General features: G+C 35.4%; 1 protein-coding gene across 4 annotated transcripts in view; it reads right to left on the bottom strand.

Moving 5' to 3' along the window:
- Positions 1–25,239, bottom strand: part of CDK17 (cyclin dependent kinase 17) — a 113,562-nt gene that overhangs the window by 30,698 nt on the left and 57,625 nt on the right. For all 4 annotated transcript variants that reach the window (XM_086712594.1, XM_086712595.1, XM_086712596.1 and 1 more), the window contains 2 exons: positions 8,516–8,662; positions 3,662–3,826 (listed from right to left, as the gene is read on the bottom strand). In XM_086712594.1, the coding sequence (XP_086568720.1) occupies positions 3,662–3,826; positions 8,516–8,633 (283 nt within the window). In that variant the 5' untranslated portion in view covers positions 8,634–8,662. Of the gene's footprint in view, positions 1–3,661; positions 3,827–8,515; positions 8,663–25,239 lie in introns of those variants that run through there.

Raw genomic sequence — 25,239 nt, 5'->3', positions numbered from 1 at the left:
TCTGGGTATACTGAAAAATTTGTATACTTATATACTTGCTCTATATTTGCACTTGTCAATCATCCTGTAATTCATATAGCAAGAGTTGCCCACCAGAAACACATACTAGATCTCAAACAGATCTCTTACCACTGGTTCTCTTTACAGAATTAGTCATTGCCCCCACAAGTAGGTTGTTTCATGCTAGAGTGCTTTAACATACTCCCCACCCCACTGTTGTATCCATAAGAGATGGCTTTCCCCAATTTACCAATTTGGTGAGCTCATTCTTCAAAACTATGCTCATTTGTCATTACTCAGTGAAATCTCTTCTACTCTCAGACACAGATGACTACTGTACCCACACCTACTGCTCCCATTGCACTGAAAAGCATTTTTTTGTTTCATGGGATTTTACACCAACTTATGAGATCATTGGAGGCATGATTTAGCTTATTCACTTTAGTATTCCCCAACTTAAAAAAGTGTCTGATATTTAGAAAGTACTTAACAGGAGCACCTGGGTGGCACAGTTGGTTAAGCCTCCAACTCTTGGTTTCGGCTCAGGTCATGATCCCACGGTTTGTGAGATTGAGCCCCATGTCGAGCTAGTGCTACAGCCAGAGCCTGCTTGGGATTCTCTCTCTCCTCCTCTTTCTGCCCCTCCCCTGTTCATGTTCTCTCTCTCTCTCAAAATAAATACGTAAAAACATTAAAAAAAAAAAGTAGTCAACAAATAATCTAAAATTGATTATTAACTAAAAATCAAAGAATGGACTAGATAACTGCACCTCTTCTTTCAAATGAAAGATTATATGAAATACCAACATGTAAAAAAAATAGTATTTTATAGCTATAAATTTTTATTTTTAATGAATATTTGCTTGTGAAAATGAGAACTGTTTAACAAAAAACTGAAGTCAAGGATCTTATCAAATCAGTCTCAGAATTCCTGTATTTTTGTTTTTTGTCCTGATAACACATTATTGAGAAAATTCTTACACTGGTAAGTAGTTACAAATATAATGATTTTTAATAGATATGTAATTTAAGAACACACTTTTATTACGCAAAGATTTCTGGAGAAATTTCATACTAAGATTTAAACAAAAAATTAACTTGGCAATAAAAGTCAGTGCACTGGGAACTGATTCCTAATCTGATGGTATCCGACACATCTGAGGCCAAGTATTCTTTTCTGTCACACTTTTAAAATGCTAAAGATGATTTAATCATGCCTTCAACTTCCAGCAAAATCTGAACATCTACCTCCTTCAAGAAAATGTTGATTAAAATGCAATAATATTTTTATTTATTTTTTTTTTTTTTTAATTTTTTTTTTTCAACGTTTATTTATTTTTGGGACAGAGAGAGACAGAGCATGAACGGGGGAGGGGCAGAGAGAGAGGGAGACACAGAATCAGAAACAGGCTCCAGGCTCCGAGCCATCAGCCCAGAGCCCGACGCGGGGCTCGAACTCACGGACCGCGAGATCGTGACCTGGCTGAAGTCGGACGCTTAACCGACTGCGCCACCCAGGCGCCCCTAAAATGCAATAATATTTTTAAATGTATAGCTGAGTTTACAAGAATATAGGCACAACACTGAGGAAGCGAAGACAGAGAAGTAAGAGCCAAAAGCTGTTATGCGTAATGGACTCTGTCACTCTCCTGAGGAAGGGTTGCTGATCTTGGTAAGAAGGTGCATGGGTTTAGCCACCACACTAGGATAAAAGATGAAGCGCTGGCTGTCCTAGGTGCAAGTGAGAGCCTCCCAAAGAAAGGCACAAGACTCTCAAAGTAGTACATCTTCAGTAAAGGACAGACTTAAATAAATCTGTTCTCCTGTACAAGGACCACAGGAGCATGTTAATCTCAGACTATGAATAAATACTTGAGTACCACCTGACTCAACTAAGAAATTACTCATGTCATTAACGAACAAATGTAGTTCCAACATGATTATCATGTTCATTTTCATTTCCGTTAATAAGACAAAAGTGAAATAATTAAGGATTATGTCAAAGTTTCATTCATTTGTCACGTGTATGAGCACTTCTTTGCTGAATCAGGTAATGGTTTTCAAGTACTAAAAGAATAAATGGCTCAATTTTGTGCCACTTACAACTGTAACAGCTACAGATACAATACACTTTTAAGTTTAATCTGCATTACTAACATTTTCAATACCATTTTCTTAAATTCAGACCAAAGATCAGCAAATGTGACATGTTTTTATATGGCTCCTAAACTAAAAATACTTTCTGCATCTTTAAAGAGTTATTTTAAAAGAAAAAGAATATGCAATAGAGACAACATGTGGCCCATAAAACCCAAAAAATTTACAATCTGGCCCTTTACAGAAAAGTTTGCCAATCCCTGGACTAGACAGCGAAACTATAAATCAAATCCTGATCTGAAGTGTTCTCCAATTTCTGTGGGGTAAACACTCCCTACACGGCCAACTTCAAGTTACAATATGACCATCACTGAGCACGTAGTTGGGAAGAAATGTACATGCCATTACATAAAATTTTGATTATACAGCTATAACAGAAATAACCCCGAAAGCAGAGGTAATAGTAAAGTGTAGTAAAATAATTAGGAAATAATGAGTTTTAAGTATTCATTACCTTTGTTTTTAATTAGCTTACTTAATTACAGATTTATATAATTTAAATTTTAATAATGGCTATATTTAACAACCAGCTTGCAAAATTCCTGAAAACTTAACAATCATCTCTCATGAACCAGTGTGAGCCTACTCCAGTACACCATTCTGTAGGGTTACACCTATGAGGATAAAACCTTCATACATTTCTCCCCTAGATAAAACCCCACAAGAGATAAGCTCATACTCCCCAAATGAACAAAACAAATGAAGAAATAATCTACCATGACAAAGGAAGGAGATAAAGCAAGCAGCAAAATAAAACCCTCAGAAACTTCAGTTAATATAATTATGCCATGAGACTATAAAATTATTTTACTTAAAAAAATCAAAGCATGATAGTAAGATGCCATCAAAAGAGACCAGAGATGGGATGCCTGGGTGACTCAGTCGGTTAAGCTTCCGACTTTGGCTCAGGTCACGATCTCACAGTTTGTGAGTTTAAGCCCCACATCAGGCTCTGTGCTGACGGCTCAGAGCCTGGAGTCTGCTTCAGATTCTGAGTCTCCCTCTCTCTCTGCCCTCCCCTGCTCACGCTCGCTCGCTCTCTCTCTCTCAAATAAATGTTAAAAAAAAAAATACCAGAGAGATAAAAAGAAACTTGTAGATATGTATTTTTCCTGAATACTTACAATGACACAGTGACCTAAGAATGAGAACTCAGGGGATAATCATGGATACTAATTACCACACCGGGCTATTGCATGGTGACAATCTGGAGTTACTGTGGTATGACCCTAAATTAAGCAAGCTGCTGTTCACCTTGAAATCTTGCATCCATCTCTTAAGGGTTTTGTTTTCTTTCTGGTGGACAGGTTTTCAAATGTTACTGCTCTGTAGTGTCAGTGCTATCACCTCTCTAGAGCCTTCCATCTTCCTGCTACCTCTGTTATTTTCAACTTGATTTTTATCTTACAAGAAAAATCAGATAATAAAAGCTGATTTCCATACAACTATAATCTAGCTATGTACATGACCTCTAGGGGGAAAAAAAAAAAGACCGTTAAATTACCTAGTCGGCTTCCATTTCTGGGCATTGCCATGAAGGATCCAAGGCTTCCTCCAATAACACTATGTGGTCTCCGCAACGGGGGCTTCTTGAAGGATCCTGTGTACTGGTGGAGGAAGGAATGCATACTGTGAGAGGTTGGAGGCCTGCCATTCTTCACAATAGGCTCTGTGGTTCACAGTATCCAAAATCATTCCATTACCAGCCCAAGATTCAGGATCACATGAGAAGGATTGAGAAAGCAAAACAGAAAACAAAAGGTTTATGAGATCAGTAACATTTAAGAATTCTTTGGCTATCTAAACAAAGTACCAGAATTAAAATAATTTCTATGAAAAATACTTATAGAAAATACTTTACTATTTGAAATTGGTCGAATAACTTCAGTATCCATTTCTTATGTAACCAAATTGGTTAGCAATCACAGAACTACTATTATAGCCCAGAGGTTTTTTTTAACCATTTGCTTATTTTAATATATCCCAAGCTTGTTTCCAAACTGCTCCTATATTTACTAACTTCATATATGTCTTATGGTTACAAATGCTACATATATATGTATATATACATATATATATATGTGCGCGCATGCGCGCGTGTGTGTGTGTGTGTGTGTGTAAAAATACATGGTCCTGGCCTGAGGGAATTTATATCTCTATTTGCTAGACATTCAAAAGGTTTGTTAGTTAATGAATAAAACAGAAGTACTTAAGCAAAGATCAAATCAGTGGCTCTGAAATTTACCCAAAATTTGGGATTTTTAATATAAAGAGTTTTTTTTAAGAAATCACACTTATAAATAAGCAGAAACATTTAAAATATATAATACTTAAAAAGTTATTTAATTGTAAATGGGAGAAATCCTGTTTTGTAATGTTTACAAGGAATCTCATGATTCCTTTGCACCTCTAAAGAAGAGCTCTAAAACAGGTTAAGGACACAATAAAGTCTTCTGTGACACATAAGTAGTCTTTTGTATTAGAATTATGTTTTTACTGGTAGTAGTCAAGGAATTTTAAAAGGAAGGGGGCTTCTCTGAGTATCTTCTCTAAAATGGAGCCAGCTCTTCTTTCGTAGCTGCTAATCAGGAGTAAGAATATCTCCCGATGTGAGTATTTCTCCTACCTGTAAAGGTTTATCAGACACCAAGAACAAAAGCCCACATGGCCTGCACTTCTACTGATAATGGTTGCATATAAGATGGGAGAGGGAGGATGGGGCCAACGCATCCTCGGGACTCAGACAAAGCCCAAGTTATCTAATTTGGGTAGAATACCAGACTGGAAAAAGGAAAAGTACCTAACTAGTAATGGATAACATCTGTCCAAAGTGTCCCATGGCCTGTACATTCCTTGGCAGTAGCTGGCTGATCAAGGATTTGGGGGATCTTAACTTAAACCTAGTATAATAATGAATGATTTCATAATGAATAGGGAGGGGTATCTGATACAAATGCAAAAATTAAATAGTCAAACAGTGTAGGATACAAGCTAGAACACATAAAAAAACTTTTCTCTTCCAAGGTTGTCATGTTTCTTATCTGGAATCATAATAAAATACATTGATAATCTGCCTATAGCAAAGTTGCTGTGGGGAATAGAACTTTTACAGTCTTGAGGAATAATACAACTTAAAAAAAAAAGAGATCATAAAACATTCAATTATTCAGGGGACTTTTATTGTGTGCCTACCATTCCAGGTCCCGGGCATCAACAGGTGAACAAAATAAACAAGGTACTACTCTCTAAGATTATAAGATTTTATGGAGGGGAAACAAGAAACTAATGAATAAGAAAAATATTAGATGATAGGCAATATGCAAAAGATTAAAAAAGAACAGAAAATAAAGGCGTGGCTATTTTACACTAGACACTAAGTAAAGTTCTCTCTATAGAAGTCTTTTTGGCACAGATATAAATGGAAAAATGAGCCAATCCTGGGAAGATAGGTGATGGTGAGTTAAAAGATATTCCAGACAAAGGGTAAAGCCACTGCAAAAGTCAACATGTGGCAGGAATCTGACTTGCTAGAACAGTGGTCCTCAAACTTTAGCATGTTTCAGAATCACCTTCAGAGACTTGTTAAAATAGAAGATTGCTAACTCCTAGCCCCTGACTTCCTGACTCAGTAGGTCTGATGTGGAATCCAAAAATTTTCATCTCTAACAAATTCTCAGGTGATGCTGATTGTTGCTGACCCAGAGATCAAACTTTAGAAACACTCTGTTAGAAGAACACAAAGAAGGCAAGTGTAGCTGTAGTACATAATTGTTATTTAGTGAGGGCAGAGAGATAAGCAGGTTTGTATGTAACTACAAAAGTTCAAATTTTATTCTGACATTGAAATCAGTTATGGTAGCTTTGAAGCAGGTAGTAATATGATCTCACTCACGTTTTAAAGATACCACTCTGAGAGATCAGAGATGGTGGGAGGTAAGGAAGTGGAATAACTGTTAAGTAGCATGAGAGGGATCTCCTTGTGGTACTGAAATACCTCTTTATCCTGATTGCAGCAGTGGTTACATGAATCTACATGTGATAAAATGACACAAAACTATACTCACACTTTATTCCCGTGTTAATTTCCTAGGTTTGATAAAGTTCAATAGTTAAGGAAGATGTAACCAAAGGAGGGAACTGAGAGAAGGGCACAAGAGACCTCCCTGCCCTATGTTTGCAACTTCCTTTGAATCTATAATTATTAAAAATTAAATAATACCAGTCTACCATTTCTTATTCATTAAACCATATTCAGATGCGGACTGTGTGTGCCAGCTATCTTAGGAGCTTTTTATATTCTAAGATAAATTCCATAAAGAATATATTGGAACCAGCTCACAGGCACTGATAAATAACCAAAAAGGTGTAGAATCTTTGTCAAAGCTATTGGTGAAATCCATGTGCCAATACACATAAGCGTGTAAGCAACAGCAGATTGTAACTCAGAAACAGCCTACGCTAACAATCTCTGCATCCCCAGAGAAATCCATGTCTATTATAACATCTTCAAGTATTATTTCAAGTAACTGAAGAGAAAACTCAGTAAGAGATCCTATTTCCTCTTCTTTACTCCTTGTTAAAGTCACTATTATAATAAAATTTTAATAAAGTAAATAATATATACCACTTGAAAAAATTTTTTCATCATTTCACCACTCATTATAAATTAAGCATGTTTTAGGACAATACTAAAATATTCCAGAAAATATGCAAATAATCTAAAATATTAATTAGCTCTCCAAGAAGGATGTCCATTTCTTTGATCCAAATTCTTCTTCTTTTTTTTTTTTTTTAAAGTTTATTGACTTTGAGAGAGAAAGCACAAGTGGGAGAAGGGCAAAGAAAGAGGGAGAGAGAGGATCCCAAGCAGACTCCACGCTGTCAGCGCAGAACCCGACACAGAGCTCAGTCTCACGCACTGTGGGATCATGACCTGAGCTGAAATCAAGAGTCAGATGCTCAACCAACTGAGCCACCCAGGTGCCTTCTTTTTTTTAAGGAGAGGTTTGTCTTATAGTCAAATACCCATTAAGAACCTGACCCAGAACCTATCAAGATGTACAGTGTGCTTGCAAGACTATTTAATCATAAGAACAAATACTCAGGGCTTAATTAAAACACCAAAAATTCAAAGAGGGTCTGAGGGAATTAAGGATTTTGCTTTTGGCAAGAAGAAAAAAAGTAAGACATTATAAAACTGTCTTTGAGTTTTGACCCAAATGCAAGATGTGTCCCCCTCCTACACAGAAGTTATATTCAAATTATGATTTAAAAATGTATTTTCTACTGAATTCATCTATGTCTTCTCTCTCATATTACAATCAGCCAGATAAACTTGAGTAAATAATGACCCTGATCAACTAAAGCCTGAGTAGGATCAATTAGTTACTCAGAGTCATATTAACTAGTAAGTAAGTGTTAGTGTATCCCAAATTCCAATCTATGACTTTTAACTTAAAGTCTGGAGCCCTTTCCCTTATACTTTTCCCTCTCTCACAACAAGGACACTTGCATTTAGGGGGCAGAGGTATTCATGCGTTCACCCACTGCCACAAATCTCTAACAGAAGAATTTTAGGCACAGGAAAGAAAGGCTTGTCATAGAATGTGTGCATCATGATATACTGGCAGCCATTCCGGTAACCCCTTCCTGGATATTATTATGACATCCCTAGGGCTGTTTCACTTTGGAATATGTAACCTTGCTCTGTGAATTTCATCAGGATTTTACATTTTAATCTGCTCAATTTAACAAGCTCTTTTCATTTTATGTCACCATATGTGAACTACTGCTTTACATTGTAAAAAGAACTACCAAATATGAAATGTTACATGCCTATCAAGTGCTCTCAATACTATGAACAGATTCTGCAGTAAATATAAGTATAATTCACTCACGTGATGAACCGTGTCATCTAGTCAATATGCATATATAACGTCCTAAAACTATGATGAAGCCCCAAACAGGAATTTCACAAACTTACTATATACTTTTAAGCTGTATTAACTTAGGTTAACTTAAAAATAGTTATTTAACAACTAGGACAATATTATATAAGGTATTCTTATTTAAGAGCCAATGAAAAATGGAAAGATAAATGGGACAGAAGAATCCACAAGGGTTAGAGACCAGGAGGAGGTTTCAAGTAGTACTAGTGGAGTAAGTAACACTGCTCCAGTAAGTAAGCAAGAAAAAGTTATGTTGTCTTCTGTTTCCTAAGAACCAGAGAACAAGACAAAGAAATAAACACAAGGAAGCTAACAGGAACTTATCAGAAAAGAAAGCTTACACTTTGCAAAGTAATTAAAAGGGGGAAGCATCTCTCCTTCCCTCTCCTCCCCAGCCCCCAAATATTTACCATTATCCTTGCTGCTATTTTCTTCAATAGTCATTTGTTCCGCCAATTCAGACAATGATTCATCAATAGTTTGGCTTCCTCGAAGAGTGAGGGATAGCCGTCTCTTGAATTTTTTCATCCTATCAACTGAATGTGACTTGAAAATTCCTGAAAGAACAGAAGAGAATGAACACAAAATTAAGGCTATAAAATATTTTAAAGCTCAAGGAAAATGTCATTCAGAATTTACTGGCAATCTTCAAACTAGGAATATAATAAGGAATTTTCATGTCCACCAAACATCACAAAGTCCAACCCCTTATTTTTTTATATATATAATTTATTGCCAAATTAGTTTCCATACAATACCCAGTGCTCATCCCAAAAGGTGCCTCAATGCCTATCACCCACTTTCCCCTCTCCCCCAACCCCCATCAACCCTCAGTTTGTTCTCAGTATTTAAGAGTCTCTTATGGTTTGCTTCCTTCCCTCTCTGTAACTTTTTTTTCCCCCTTCCCCTCCCCCCTGGTCTTCTGTTAAGTTTCCCAGGATCCACATATAAGTAAAAACATATGATATCTGTCTTTCTCTGCCTGACTTATTTCACTTAGCATAATACTCTCCAGTTCCATCCATGTTGTTACAAATGGCCAGATTTCATTCTTTCTCATTGCCAAGTAGTATTCCATTGTATATACAAACCGCATCTTCTTTATCCAACCCCTTCTTTAAAAGGATTCATTCACTCTGGGGCACCTGGGTGGCTCAGTCAATTAAGCGTTTGACTCTCGACTTCCGCTCAGGTCATGATATCACCATTTGTGAGTTGAAGCCCTGCATTGGGCTCTGTGTTGGCAGCATGGGGCCTGCTTGGGATTCTCTCTGCCCCTCACCTGCTCTTGCGCCCGCTCTCTCTCCAAATAAACGGTAAAAAAAAAAAAAAAAAAAAAAAAAAAAAACAAATAAAAATAAAAAACAAAAAGATCCACTCATTCTGATTAATGCTATATTTATGCAGCACTATCAGAAGAGCAGGAATTCTACAAAACTAAATAAAGATAGAGGTTTTAAGCATAACAAATGAATTTAGGAGGATCAGAAATTTTCCTAAAATGCGCTTTTTAAAAACCAATATAATAAAATTATCAATTCAGAGTCTGTGTCTCCCTCTCTCCCCACCTGCCATGCTCTCGCTCTCTCTCAAAAATGAATAAATGTTTGGGGCGCCTGGGTGGCGCAGTCGGTTAAGCGTCCGACTTCAGCCAGGTCACGATCTCGCGGTCCGTGAGTTCGAGCCCCGCGTCAGGCTCTGGGCTGATGGCTCAGAGCCTGGAGCCTGTTTCCGATTCTGTGTCTCCCTCTCTCTCTGCCCCTCCCCTGTTCATGCTCTGTCTCTCTCTGTCCCAAAAATAAATAAAAAACGTTTGGAAAAAAAAAAAAAAATTAAAAAAAAAAATGAATAAATGTTAAAAAAAATTAAAAATAAATAAAAATATCAGAATGATTTTGATGCATAGGTACCATTATTATAAATATCAATCACCACATTGAAAACAGTCAGTGATATCTTTATATATAAATGGGGGATGCCAGGGGCGCCTGGGTGGCATAGTTGGTTAAGCATCAGACTTTTGACCTCAGCTCAGGTCTTGATCTCAGGGTCATGAGTTCAAGCCCCACACTGGACTCCATACTGGGTGTGGAGCCTACATACATACATACATATGTACGAATGTATGTACATGATAGGTGGGGTAGAGGGGGGTGGGGAGAGATAAAGAATGATATTGGAACCTCATTAAATGGCTCCAACAGGAATTTTTTTTTTAAGTTCTTATTTAACCAATATCTTACATTTTTGCTGTTTCCGCCCCCCCCCCCCCCCCTTGGTTAGCTGTCAGGAACCCCTTCCTGTTACCGTAACAATGCCAAGTTTTAGAAGGAAGTAATGAAAGCCAAATTAATAGTATAAAATGCATACCCCATACGTGACACTTTTATATCTCTTAATTCATTTAGTCTTCCTAACTCTAAAGACTAGACTACACTACTTATTTTCACTTATTTCAGGTTCAAAGAAGTTCTCTGACCAAAGCCAAACAAACAATAAATGACACAACTGAAATTTAAAACTAAGATTACCTTTTCCTTCACATTTTAACATCTCTGAAATTAGGATGCATCCTATAATTAAAGGATGTCAAAATATTGACATAATTGACAGCCTCTTTTTTCTTAGTGGTACATACAGCAAAGGTATGATTCATAGCAGAGTCTCAGATAAAATCAAACAAGGTATTTACTGCCAAAACAAATCCCTCAATAATTTACCTGTAACTTCTTTTCTAATTTGCTATTTCTTACTTGGGATGAACAACTTCACAAGATTACCAAACATATTATAACCATTAGCCCAACTAAAAGTAAGAGCTCCCCTGTGCGAAAATACATATTTTACCACCCAGCTCTGGGTATCTATTTTGAATCTAAATATTTTTGCTTATTTTCTCATTCTAAGGTCTATTTACATAGCTGAGTACGCTGAACATGTGAATTCTCCATAAGATACTATATGAATAATTTTTGTTTGCTCAAAGGCTGAGGGGAGGCTTTCGAGTAGAAATTTGTGACAATATTATATTTTACCAACTACTTTTTACATACTTATTTTAAAAACCTATAACAAAAATATAAAAACCACACACATTAAAATAGCGAAAAATTGTACTTACACTTCAAAAGGGCTTTTTTTTATCCTTACGCTCTAAAACAATGGATATTTTTTTGGTGAGATACTGAAAAACCCGTTCCTTAGCTTAGTTTGGTCATGACACCAAAAGGACAAATCCATGGTCCTGAATATTTTCTACTACGTTTTCTTCCAGTTGACTAATCCTCTTTCAGCTGTGTCCAACTGGCAGTTAAAACCATCTATTGTGTTCTTAATTTTAGTTATATATATATATCTTAAAGAGAGAGAATGTGAGCAGGGGAGAGGCAGAGAAAGAAAGGAAGAGAGTGTGGAGCCTGACTCAGGGCTCGATCTCATGACTTGGAGATCATGACCGGAGCTGAACTCGAGTCGGATGCTTCATGAACTGAGCCACTCAGTGCCCTAGTTACTATATTTTTCAGTTCTAGAATTTCTACTTAGTTCTTTTCTACAGATTCCAGTTCTCTAGTCAAATTCTCCACCTTGCCATCTATTTTCATGAATAGGTTATAGTATTTTAAAGCTCCTGTATGTAACTTCCGAGTCTGCATAGCCTATGCATAACCTATTTCTATTGTTGATTTATCTCTGACGGTCTTGTGTGTGCCTAGTAATTCTTTATTTAATGTTACACATTGTATGTGAATGGTTGCATGAAAATACGTATGGATAAATATAGAGGCTCTAGATGATGTTACCTTCTTCCAGAGATGATTTAATTTTTTCTAGAGAGCAGTCAGAGTAGGAACAGATCACCTAAATCCAATCAAGGACTGAGCTGGCATGAGACAGGGTTTCAAACACTGTGAAGACTGGCCTACCTCTGATTTGTTCCCACTCTTATGGTGTGCCCCCTTTCAAAGGATTCCAGCTGGAAACCTAAGGCTAGAACAACAATAACAAAAAACTATTGAAAACTCCACTCAACTTCCTTGCTTTTTGCTCATCTCTTCTACAATGTTCAGCTTCTATCCTCTTATCCAAAGTAACCTGAGAGTTTGAAAATGTCTCAAAAGGGAAAGTAGCATGGAATATGTCTATCTCCCTTTTCTCCTGGACCTTGACTCAAGTTACGACTGACTTCAAGGCTCTACAATGCCTTGAAAGCTGTTTGTTCCCTACATGTCAAGTAGTTCTCAGTGGGAGACTTAGTACACACACACACACACATACACACACACACGGAATATTACACAGCCATAAAAAAGGATGAAATTTTTCCACTTTCAACAACAATGGATAGACCTAGAGGGTATTATGCTAAGTGAAACAAGTCAGAAAGGAAAAGACAAATACTGTATAGCTTCACTTATATGTAGAATCTAAAAAAACAAATGAATAAACAAAAAGCAGAATCAGACCTATAAATACAGAGAACAAACTGATGGTTACCAGAGGGGATGGGGTAGGGAGGAAGGGAAGTGAAAAATGGGTGAAGGAAAGTAGGAGATACAGGTTTTCTACCATGGAATCAATGAGTCACAGGAATAAAAGGTACAGCATAGGGAATACATATTGTAATAGTATTGTATGGTAACAGAAGGTAGCTACACTTGTGATGAGCACAGCATAACATATGGAGATGCTGAATCACTATGTTGTAGATGTGAAATGAATTTAACACTGTGTCTATTCAAATAAAAATTTTAATAAAAAATAAGTAAAATAGATAATATATGTATTTCACCAAGCAAGGTGAATTTATAGGAGGCAATCAGTAAACTGTAAGTGTTGATTCCAACTAAGAAACCTGTTACTGTAGGGTCCTAAATGCTAGATTCCTTACATCTCAGTGAGCCCTAACATATTTCTGCCTTGACAGTTAGTAATCCATGCCATTTGTCTTAAAACATTAGATATTTAAGGCAAATTTAGCTATGGCCTATCTCACCTACCCTTTTGTTGTTGTAAGAATTTATACTAGAGACACTCTCCTTTGTCAAAATCCAAATCACCTTGTGCAGTAAAACGGAAAATCTAACAAGCTTGGGGGCTCAAACCTTGCACATTCCAAAGAAAGGACCTGCCTGTGAAGACTCCTGGGAAATAACTTCTGAGACCTTGGAATATTCTGCCTGGTAAGTCTCTTTGTATACCTGAGGTCTTGGGCCAGGTAACTTATGTCAATGATGTAAATTATGGTAAATTCTGTTTTTGTATGCCTGAGGTCTGGGCCACAGTAGGACCTCAGAGGAGAGGAGGGATAAGGGAAGCTGCAGACTGAGTAGTTAAGATAGTCATATGGGTACTTTCCTGCCTATGTAAATGATCCCTGATGAAAACCCTGGATATCAAGACTCAGGTAAGCTTTCCTGGTTGACAACACTTTGCATATGTTGTCATATAAAGTGGCTGGTAGAAGGAAGCATTATCCATGCAATTCCACCGGGAAAGGACAACTAAAATCTTACACCTGGCCTCCATCCTACACATACTTTTCCCTTTGCTGATTTTAATTTGTATCTTTTCACTGTAACAAATCATAATCACGAGTTTTTTCTCTCTGCTTTCCTCTGATTTGTTTCCTTTGAGCAAAACACCAAGCCTGCGGACAGTCTTAGGAACCTCCCCCCAACCCCTGCCACCACACTCCTTCAAAAAACCTATATGCCCAAACAAAAACTTTTAAGGGCTGGTAGCTCACAACTACCAAGTTTTCAACTCCAATATTATCAAACATAGTGGCATGGTCACCAATGTCTATCAAACTATATAGATATCACCACTTTCAAATCTTGCATATCATATTTGAAAGTCTGCTGACCACGGTACTTGCCTCCTATTTCAGATGACAATAAGGATGAAACAAACTTCTGATGTTATTACAGAATTAATTCACATAATATGGTAACATCCCATTCTGACCACTTGAGAAGTGGTTAGTTCAAACTGCCTTGTACTGTAAATGTAAAATACAAACTAGATTTAAAAGCATGTATAACTAACTCATTATTATATGGATAACATAAAAGAATTCTAGACATATTTGGTTATGTAAACTGTATTACTAAAATTAATTGTACTTTTAAAAAATATACATGCAAAATATTTTTAAATTAAGTATGGGATCCACATATTTCTATTGGCAAAGGCTGATATAAAACATCTAATTGTTCTTGGTGGTTTTAAGTGAGTACAACTTAAAAAAGGAATTGAGGCACCTGGGTGGCTCAGTTGGTTGAGCATCCAACTCTTGATTTCAGCCCAGGTCATGATCTCACTGCTGTGAAGTCAAGCCCCACACAGGGCTCCATGCTAGGTGTGGAACTTCGTTGGGATTCTCTCTACCCCTCTCCCACTCCTCCACTCATGCATGTACTTTCTCTCAATAAATAAATAAGTAATAAAAAAAGGAAATCACATAAGCCTTAAACTTTTCTTCACAGAATGCATTTGACAATGTACCAAAAGACATTCTATGTATTTATAACTTTGAATAGTATGCATTGCCCTTATTTCCCATCAAGAAAATTCTCATCTATAAAATAACTTTAGGTATTTTCTATTCCATCAGGAATAAGACACACATTTCTAGTTCATATTAGCAAGAGAAAATACTTCACTTTACAAAGCTAAATCTTACTATAAAATTTTCAAAACCACATCTTCAAAAAGATCCTTTTTTTATCCTCCATAGTATAACCCTTTAATTACATCAACATGAGCAGTAAACATAGAAGTTAAAGAATTCCATTGTCACAGCCTAGATCAGTATTAAAGAAAAAGTACTCCCAAATTAGATATATTCCTTGACATTTCTAATTACCATTAGGTAGAATTATACATATCAACATTTTCCCTCATTAGGTGATAACAAAAACACATATAATGCTACAATAAAAACAATTTTGAGAAGTAAAAATTATTTACATTAGGTTTCAGGTTGATTATTTTCTACAGCATTGTAATAAAGCAGTGCTAAATTACTGATTTCTTCAAATCAAAACCCTCAAGAACTTGTCTACAATATTTTACCTGGTAAAACTTTTACTTGGGGTTGTTGGCACCTTTACACTATCATTTTCATGAATATTAAATGTGATTTATGGTAAAATGTCTAAATTTTTAGCTTTATATTTAATTCATGACACTAAATAAGTTATTTTCATCTTAAAAGTAAATGCACTATAGGGGCACCTGGGTGGCTCAGTCGGTTAAGTATCTGACTTTAGCTCAAGTCATGAGCTCACAGTTTGTGGGTTCGAGTCCTGCGTTAGGCTCTGTGTTGACAGCTCAGAGCCTGAAGCTTGCTTGGGATTCTGTGTCTCCCTCTCTCTCTGCCCCTTCCCCGCTGGCACGCTGTCTCTCTCTCTCAAAAATAAATAAAACACTAAAAAAAAAAAAAGTAAAAAAAAAAGCACTATAATTTAAAATAAACCCTAAACAAAAACTCTACAATTGTTTTAATATTTTAAAGACTTAACTACATAATAAACTATTGTAAATGCTCAAATTTCAGCATACATGCTAATCTTCAGAGGGCTCTTTCCTGACCCTCTCTATTCCTTTATTCTTAGTTTTTTTTTCACTCACTGCACTTATCATGTATACACACACACACACACACACACACACACACACACTCCATATATACGCACATATATCCCCATTCAAATATGTACATACATTTGTGTATGTATGCAAAATGTTTATGCTTTTGTAGCTCTCAAAAATATCTCAAGCTTTTTGTCATAGCTAGATAAAATTAAAAAGGTAAAAGGGCAATAAATGATATTCAGAATGACAGCATATAACTCTATACACACACACACTCTATACACACACACACACACACAAACACACACACAAACTGAAAAAGTTCAAAATCAGTGTCCAACTACAAGTGCTTAAAAAAAAAACCCTGAATTGTTTTGTGTTATCTTACTTTATCATCTGGGGCTAACCCTGATCTGGGACTGTCCACTGTTAAATTAAGAAAACTTTTTTTTTTTTAAATTGTGGAAATGTAACCATTTTATTTACTTACAAGAATACAGAAAACCACTCTGGAATGCCAACTGAGTTTTGTCCTAAGAATGGGTGATACATATGTACACTTTTTTTTTTTTTTTTTTTTAAAGACAACAGCTGTAAAGCTGTGAACACTCCCAAACTAGATCCTCTACTATGGGTATTTACCTGCAAAAATGGTGTCATATTGTGGCCCCTTTGGCACTTCTGGTAAAAACAAACAAAAAAAAAAAAAAACCTCTTTGGACTGATTCAAACTTCTTTAATAGTGAAGAATTTATTAGAGTGGCAATTTTTGGCTTATGTCTTTGAGAGATCAAAACAATTTCTTGTTAATAACTACAGAAGGTTGAGGGGAAAGCTGCAGATTGCTTTTAAAATGCCTAAATGACTTTTCTTTAGGTAAAGAAGCAAAATTTACATGCAGAACAAATTGAGCATTTTAAAGTTTGGATTAAAATCCAATTTTACAAAGGCAGACTAACATTCTAAAATACCATGTAGAGTAATATGATTTCACAATTTCACAATAAAGACAGCTTCATGTATTTCTTTATATCATTTTCTGTAGTGACTGGCTTTAAATTAAACTTATTATAAATAAGGTAAACGCATTAGGTGGTTTGTAAGCAAATTTTCTACTGTTTATCCATCAATAATTAAATCATAATAAACATCCAATGCCAAACATGTAAACTAACCATACTTAATGAGGAATAACTAACATTTAAAAACATTAAATTTTTTCACTAGAAACAAACTTCTTATTTACATAAAATATGAAGTTACTATACAAAATACTGACAGAGCACTGAAATAAAAGTTCATACTTTATATTTTTCCCCAAAACACTTAAATATCTTAATCCTTTATGTGTTAATATCTGAAGACAATTCTTTTCCTTTGACAGTACAGTCAAGCACACAAACCAGAAAAAAGAAACCTAAGAACTTTCCTCTATCCACATAAACACATTAGAAAGACAATAAATACAATACCGTGACCCACGAGATGAAAAATGTCATAGTAGGAAGCTATTGGGGTTCGTCCCTCCACCCAAAACAACCAGTACAGTGGGAAGAAAAAAAAAAAAACCAAAACAGAACCAACTATTTCAGGACTCTAGAACCTGACTGGACACTTAAAACAACCCTGAGTGTTTGCTAAAAGGGAGAGACTGCTAGAAGAACCACACCTGCAAACCCATCAACACTGCCCATTTCTCAGCCCTGTCCATCACTCCTAGAGCAGCTGGTTGGTGCCAGGGCAGACAATTGGGAATCCTGACATCAAAAAATTGGGGGCTGAACTTTTCGGTCAGTCAGGCAGATCAGAGACTGGCACAGTGCAGACACATGCCTTCCTTTAAGCCCTTTCAGGCTGCAGGGGCTCCTCACAACAGCATCTGTTGGAAGATTTAAAGAGACAGCAATACTTTTTTGTTGTTTGAGCCAGATATTAAAGAAAATCTTCATCAGGCCAATAGCTAACTGTGAAGATAACAGAAAAGAAACTTCAGTGATCACACACAACCAAGAATATATATTTGCAAAAATAGTTTGGGAAAGTCACAAATGGATGGGAATAGCCCGAACAATGAAAAGCAAAGAAACACCTGTGGAGAGGGAGAATCTGGTTTCCAGAGTTACTACATTATAAATGTCCTGGTCTCAACAAAAAATTACAAAGCATACAAACGAACAAGAAAACATGGCCCATTCACAATTAAAAAAAATTAACAGAAACCATTGCTGAAGAAGTCCAGAATTTGGAACTTGTAGTCCAAGATATTAAATCAACTGTCCTAGATACGCTCAAAGGGCTAAAGGAAACCCAATAATAACAAAAAAAAAAAAAAAAAAAAAGAAAGAAAGAAAGAAAAAAAAGGAAATAAGGAAAACAATATATGAGAAAAAGGAGAATATCAACAAAGAGACAAATTATAAAAAAAAAAAACAAAAGAAATTCCAGAACTGAAAAAAAGTACAATAACTGAAATGAAATATTCACTAGTAGGGTTCAACAGATTTAAATAGGCAGGAAATAAAAGGACCAGGAAACTTTAAGATAAGAAAGTCAAAATTATCCAGTCTGAGGAACAAAAAGAAAAAGAATGAAGAAAAACAAACAGAGCCTGAGGTACCTATGTACCCCCATAGGCATCACAGGAGTCATAGACAAAAATAATGATAACCGAAAAAATAATAGTTGAAAACTTCAAAAATCTGAGGAAAACATGAATATACATATCCAAGAATCTCAACAAACTCCAAGAAGGATAAACTCAAAGAGATCCATGCCAAGATATTTTGTATTCAAAGTGTAAAACCCCAAAGACAAAGAAAGAATCTTGCAAGCAGCAAGGGAAAAAAGTAACTGGACCCACAGAAGTGATTCTCAATACGTTAACAACTAACGTCTCATCAGCAGCCACGAAGATCAGGCTGCTCTGGAAATGATGTATTTAAAGTCTGAAAGAAAGAAAAATCTTATCTGGCAACAGTATCCTTCAAGAATGAAGGAGAAATTAAGACATTTCCAGATAAACAAAAGCTAAGGAGGTTCATTAGTAATAGACCTGCCATACAAAAAATGCTAAAGGAACAGTTTCAGCCTAAAATGAAAGGACACTAGACAGTAACTCAAAGTCATAAGAAGAAATAAAGAACATCAGTAAAAGTAAGTTCATATGTACTTACAAAAGACAGTATAATTGTACTTTTGATTTGTAACTTCTCTTTTTTCTCCCTTTTCCTAGGATTTAAAGGGCAAAGTACACACATAGAAAAATGATAAATCTATGTTAATGGGCACATAATGTATAAAGAGGCAATCTGTCACAAGAGCAATATAAAGGAGGAAAGAAAGGGATAAACAGATCAGTGTTTATATACTATTGAACTAACTACTACACAAACTAGTTTCATGTATGTTTAAGATGTTAATTGTAGTTCCCAAGTAATGATTAAGAAGTTAATTAAAAAATATTACAGAAAAGGAAAAAAGAAGATCAGAAAAGTACACTACAAAAAATCAACTGTGCAAAAACAGGGCACTAATGGAGGAATTGAAGAACAAAAAACAAGACACAGAAAATAACTAAATCAAACCGTAAATCCTTCCTTATTAGTAATTACTTTAAATGTAAATGGATTAAACTCTTCAACTGAAAGGCAGAGATTGACAGAATGGATTTTTTTTTAAATATGGTCCATCTGTATATTGTCTACAAGAGATTTATTTTAGATACAAAGACACAAAGAGATTGAAAGTAAAAGGACAGAGTAAGGTATTTCATGCAAACAGTAACTAAAAGAGCTGGAATTACTATATTTTTGTCAAGCAAAATAGACTAAAATAATTAAAATAGGTTACAGGAGATAAGGAAGGGCACTATATATTAATAAAAGATTAATATATAACGACTGTAAACATATACATACCTAAAAACAAAGCTTGAAAACATATTAAGTAAAAACTAACACAAATGAAAAAAAAAAAAGATAGTTCTACAATCATAATAATTGGGAGATTTCAATATCCCATTTTCAACACTGGACAGAAGGACCAGATATAAGATCAATAAAAGAAATAAAGGACCTGAACAACACTAGATACCTAGTGTATTAGATCTAACTGACATATATAGAATGCTCCACCTAACAACAGGAGAGTACACATTCTTCTTAAGTGCCAATGGAACATTCTCCATGATACTTATTAGTAAGACCACAAAGGATGTCTTAATAAATTTAAAAAGATGCAAATCATGCAAAGTATGTTTTTCAATCACAATAAAATGAAACTGGAAATCAGTAACAGGAAAAAAAAATGAAAATTTTACATATATGTGAAAATTAAACAGCATAACTCTTAAACAACCAATGGGTCAAAGAAGAAATCACAAGAGATATTAGAAAATACCTTGAAACAAATGAAAACAAAAACACAGCATATCAAAACTTATGGGATATAGGAAAAAGCAATGCTAGGAAGAAATTTACAGCTGTAAAACCTATAATAAAAGAAGATCTTAAATCAACAAACTACCTATGCTTGACACCACTAGAACAGCAAATGAAACCCAAAGCTAGCAAAAAGAAATAATAAAGATTATACTGTAAATAGAGATCAGAAAAAACAATGGGAAGTCAACAAAACCAAAAGTTGGTTCTTTGAGGGGAAAAAAAAAAAACCCTTCAACAAAATCAACTTTTAGCTAGATTGACTAAGAAAAAAAGAACTTAAATTACGAAAATCAGAAATGAAAGTGATGACAACCCATCAACTACACAGAAATAAGAAGGATTATAAGAAATTACTATGAACAGGTGAACACCACACTGGATAACTTAATGAAATGGACAAATTCCTGGAAACGACCAAACTACCAAAACTGGCTCAAGAAGAAATAGACAATCTGAACAAACACATAAGCAGTTTGAATCAGTAATCAACACTTGTAACAAAGAAAAGCCCAGGAACAGATGGCTTGACTAACAAATTCTACCAAATATTTAAAGAAGAATTAATAAGAATCCTTCTTAAAATATTCCAAAAAGCTAAAGAGAAGTGATTACTTCCAAGTTCATTCTATGAGGCCAGTATTACCCTGATAGCAAGGCCAGACAAAGACACCACAAGAAAACTACAGGCTACTACTAATAAAATACTAAAACTAAAATACTAAAGTAGTAATACTAAAACTACTAACATTCTCCAATTCATTTGCAGAGTAAAAGTCCCTAACAAAATACTAAGAAACCAAATTCAGCAAAGTACTGAAAGGATCACACTTATGACCCAAATGAGATTTATCCCCAGAAGGCAAGGAGGTTCAATATGAGAAAATAATCAATGTAATAACACATTAACAGAATGAAAGACAACAACCACATGAACATCAATTAATGCAGAGAAAAAAAAAAAAAACATTAAACAAAATCCAATACCCTTTAATGATAAAATACTCAATGAAGTAGGGATAGAAGGGAACTTCCTCAACATGATTAAAGTCATATATGAAAAAAACCACAACTAACATTATATGCAAAGGTGAAAAACTGGAAACTGTTCCCCTAAGATCAGGAACAAGACAAAAATGCCCACTTTTACTACTCCTATTCAACATAATACTGGAAGTTCTGGCGTGAGCAATTGGGCAAGAAATAGAAATAAATGGCATCATACTTGAAAAGGGAGACATAAAACTATTTCTATTTACAGATGATAAAACCTTATATGTAGAAAACCCTAAAGAATCACATATAAAAACCTGTTGGAGCTACTAAATGAATTCAGCAAAGGTGAAGGATACAAAATAAACAAACATCAGTTGCCATTTCTGTATATCTGCAACAAATACATGAAAAGGACATTTACATAGCATAAAAAACAATGAAATACTTAGGAAAAACTTTAAATGAGGAAGCACAAGACTTGTACACTGAAAACTACAAAATGTTGCTTTAAGAAGACCTAAACAGAAGACTTAAATAAATGCAAAGGTATTCTGTATTCATGTATTAGAAAACTTAATATTAAGATGACAGTATTACCCAAAATGATCTATAGACTCAATGCAATCCCTATCAAACTCCCAATGGTATTTTTACAGAAAGAGAAAAACCCATCCTAAAATTTATATGGAATTCCAAGGAACCTTGAATAGCCAAAACAATCTTGAAGTAAAAGAACAAAGTTGAAGGACTCACATTTCTTGATTTCAAAACTTACTACAAAATCACAATAATCAAAACATGGTATAGGCGTAAGGATAGACATAAAGACCAATGAAACAGAACTGAGCCCAGAAATAAACTTTCATATCTATGATCAACTGATTTTCAGCAAGGTTGCCAAGATCATTCAGTAGGGAAAGCATAGTGCTTTTTAACAAATGATGCTGGGAAAACTGGATCTATTCACATGAAAAAGAATGAAGTTGGGACTCTTATGCCAAAGAATTACCTCACTATGGATCAAAGGCTTAAATCTAAGAGCTAAAACTATAAAATTCTTAGAAGAAAGCATGGAGGTAATATTCATGACGCTAGATTTGGCAATCATTTCTTAAATATGAAACCAAAAACACAGGGAACAAAAAAGAAAAGTAGACAAATTAGAAAGACTTCATCAGAATTTAAAAACTTTTGAGCATCTAGGGAGAGTATCAAGAGACTTAAATTACAACTTGCACAAAGGTAGAAAATGGGTGCAAATCTTCTATCTGGTAAGGGCTTAATAGCCAAAATAAAGAACTCCTATAACTCAAGAACAAAATACAAATATGATTAAAATATGGGCAAAGGACTATAAAGACACTGCACCAGAGAAGATACACAAATGGTCAATAAGTGCTCAACATTATTCATAGAGAAATGCAAATAAAAATCACCATGAAATACCACTGCACATCTACTAGGATGGCTACTACAAAACAAATAAAAAGCAGAAAATAACAAACGTTGATCAAAAAGAAAAGAACAAATGTTTGTGAGGATGTGGACAAATAAAACCACTGGTGCACTGCTGGTGGGAACTTAAAATATGCAGCCACTGTGGAAAACTGTCTGGGGATTCCTCAAAAAGTTAAACAAAGAACAACCATATCACCCAGCAATTCCACTCCTGGGGATATACCAAAAAGAACTGAAAACAGCAATTTTCAATTGTTAGTATATTGCTAGTTTCAATACTAGTGTCAAGAGCAGCATTAATCCTAACAGACAAAAGGTACAAACAACATAAGTGGAATAAACAAAATGTGAAACATATGCACACAGAATACTATTCTGCAAAAAAAGGAAAGTTCTGATACATGTTACAACATGAATGAACCTTGAAAACATTATGCTAAACTAAATAAGTCAGACACAAAAGGACAAATATGGTATGATTCTACTCATATGAAATATCTAGATTAGGTAAATTCTGCACAGATACAGAATAGAGGTTAGCAGGGGTAAGAAGGTGGGAGCAATAAGGAGTTATCACCTAAGGGGTACAGAATTTTTGTTTGGGATGAAAATGCTCTGAAAATAGACAATAGTGATGATTACACAACATTCTGAACGTATTTAATGTCACTTAATGGTACAATTTTATGTTCTATGTATTTTACCACAATAAAAGTTTTTTTTCCTGTGTCAGCACATGTTTACATGGTTTTTCATCAAGCTTAAATATGGCCAATACCTTATTTTAGTAGAATTTTATTAAAAGAACTGGCTAAATAATTTCATTGTGAACAGTCAACCTATATCAATTATTTTGAACACAAGAGAGTAAATATTTGGATTACTGCTTATGGTTAGGATATAGAAACTTGCAAAAGACTTTCATTGCTCCCACCTCAACAACAAGAACAAGACAGAGAGTATAAAATCATCTCAGAGAGAGCTGAGATGCAAAGAAACATAAGTAAACTAAATTCCTACAGGAACAAGCCCTTTCCAGTAATGAAAGGAAGCTGGGGTCATGATGAAATGAAGAGTGAACCTGCTATAGAAGGAAAAAATTAGTCCAACATTTAACAAACTTTTAAGGGGAGCACAGTGGCTGGCACAACAGATTAAAATCATTAGCAGCCTCATTCCCAAAGCAAATCTGCACTTTCTCAAAAGGATGTTTTCCAAATACTGGAGCTGCGGAGTAGGGAGGCAGGGGTGCAAAATGCTGGCAACAGGGCAACAGAGCTAAGAGAAAAGCATCCCCAAAGGACAAGGGCCTTCACCAAGTGCAAAGCCACACCCACTACAGGATGGCATCAGGGTATCAGGCAAATGCTTTCTCCAGAAGAGAGGAAAGCCAGGGATGGAGCAAAGGAGAAAAGAAAATGTCTCAGCTGCTCAAAATCCCAGCAGTTTGGCTGTGAAACAGCAAGACATCTTACAGTTTTATGAACTGTTGGCTGGGCTGTAAAGCATGAAGATTTCTTGAGTCTCACAAGTGCTCAGACCCTAAGACATAATGAAGGGCAAGTCTTTGATTCTGCACTCAAAACATCTGATACCACTGGTGAACTAAATAAAACTAAAGCTGTAACAGAGTCCAGACTCACATTAGGCTGTTTTCCTATTACTATCGTATTTCAGCTTTTCTCCTTCAACTATGTCACAGAGGTCTATTTATGTAAATGAATGCTATGCATCATCCTTTTAAATGTACCATGAGGCAGAAATGTTTTACACTACCTTTTTCATTACAGACTATTAAGACATGTATCTAAGGATAAGATTTAAGAAAATTGGGGCGCCTGGGTGGCGCAGTCGGTTAAGCGTCCGACTTCAGCCAGGTCACGATCTCGCGGTCCGTGAGTTCGAGCCCCGCGTCAGGCTCTGGGCTGATGGCTCAGAGCCTGGAGCCTGTTTCCGATTCTGTGTCTCCCTCTCTCTCTGCCCCTCCCCCGTTCATGCTCTGTCTCTCTCTGTCCCAAAAATAAATAAACGTTTGAAAAAAAAATTTTTTTAAAAAAGATTTAAGAAAATTAATACATTTTACTGCTTCATCAAAAATCTTGTTAAGTGAAATTGTTTCCTTCCTTGCAAACGCACATAGGGAAAGAATGCCACTGCTACAATTTGAAATAAGGAGCTAGTAGTTTTATAGACCACTGCATATGTAGCATCAGAGCAAATGTCAACAGTTTTAAAAAGTCAAATAATGTTTTAGTATTATAAAAATTAAGTTTTGAGTTTGCAGGCTCCCTGAAAGTGTTTCAGGATCATGGATCACACTGAGATCTGCTAGGCAACTTCCCAAACTTCATTCCAATGAACTTATCTTAGCAAACTGAATATTAGTAATTCAATAAGGCTAATGGTCAGCTATTAACAATAGAAATCACATAATCAAAATTACCAATTGCTGAGCTCAGGAAGAAGAGCAAATTTGGAGGGGGGGGGGGCAATGAATTCAAGACTGGACTTACTGGAGCAAACTTAAATGAGTCCACAACTCAGAAAAAAAGTCACTTTATAGATCTGAGAGTGACATTTATTTTTTTTAATGTTTGTTTATTTTTATTTTTTTTGAGAGAGAGAGTGTGTGTGTGTAATTG

This window comes from Puma concolor, chromosome B4, assembly GCF_028749965.1.
Source record: "Puma concolor isolate L17-30 chromosome B4, mPumCon1.1.hap2, whole genome shotgun sequence".
NCBI classification, from domain to species: domain Eukaryota; kingdom Metazoa; phylum Chordata; class Mammalia; order Carnivora; family Felidae; genus Puma; species Puma concolor.
Note: the sequence above shows the minus strand (reverse complement) of the source record. Positions and strands in the feature narration are given on the sequence as shown.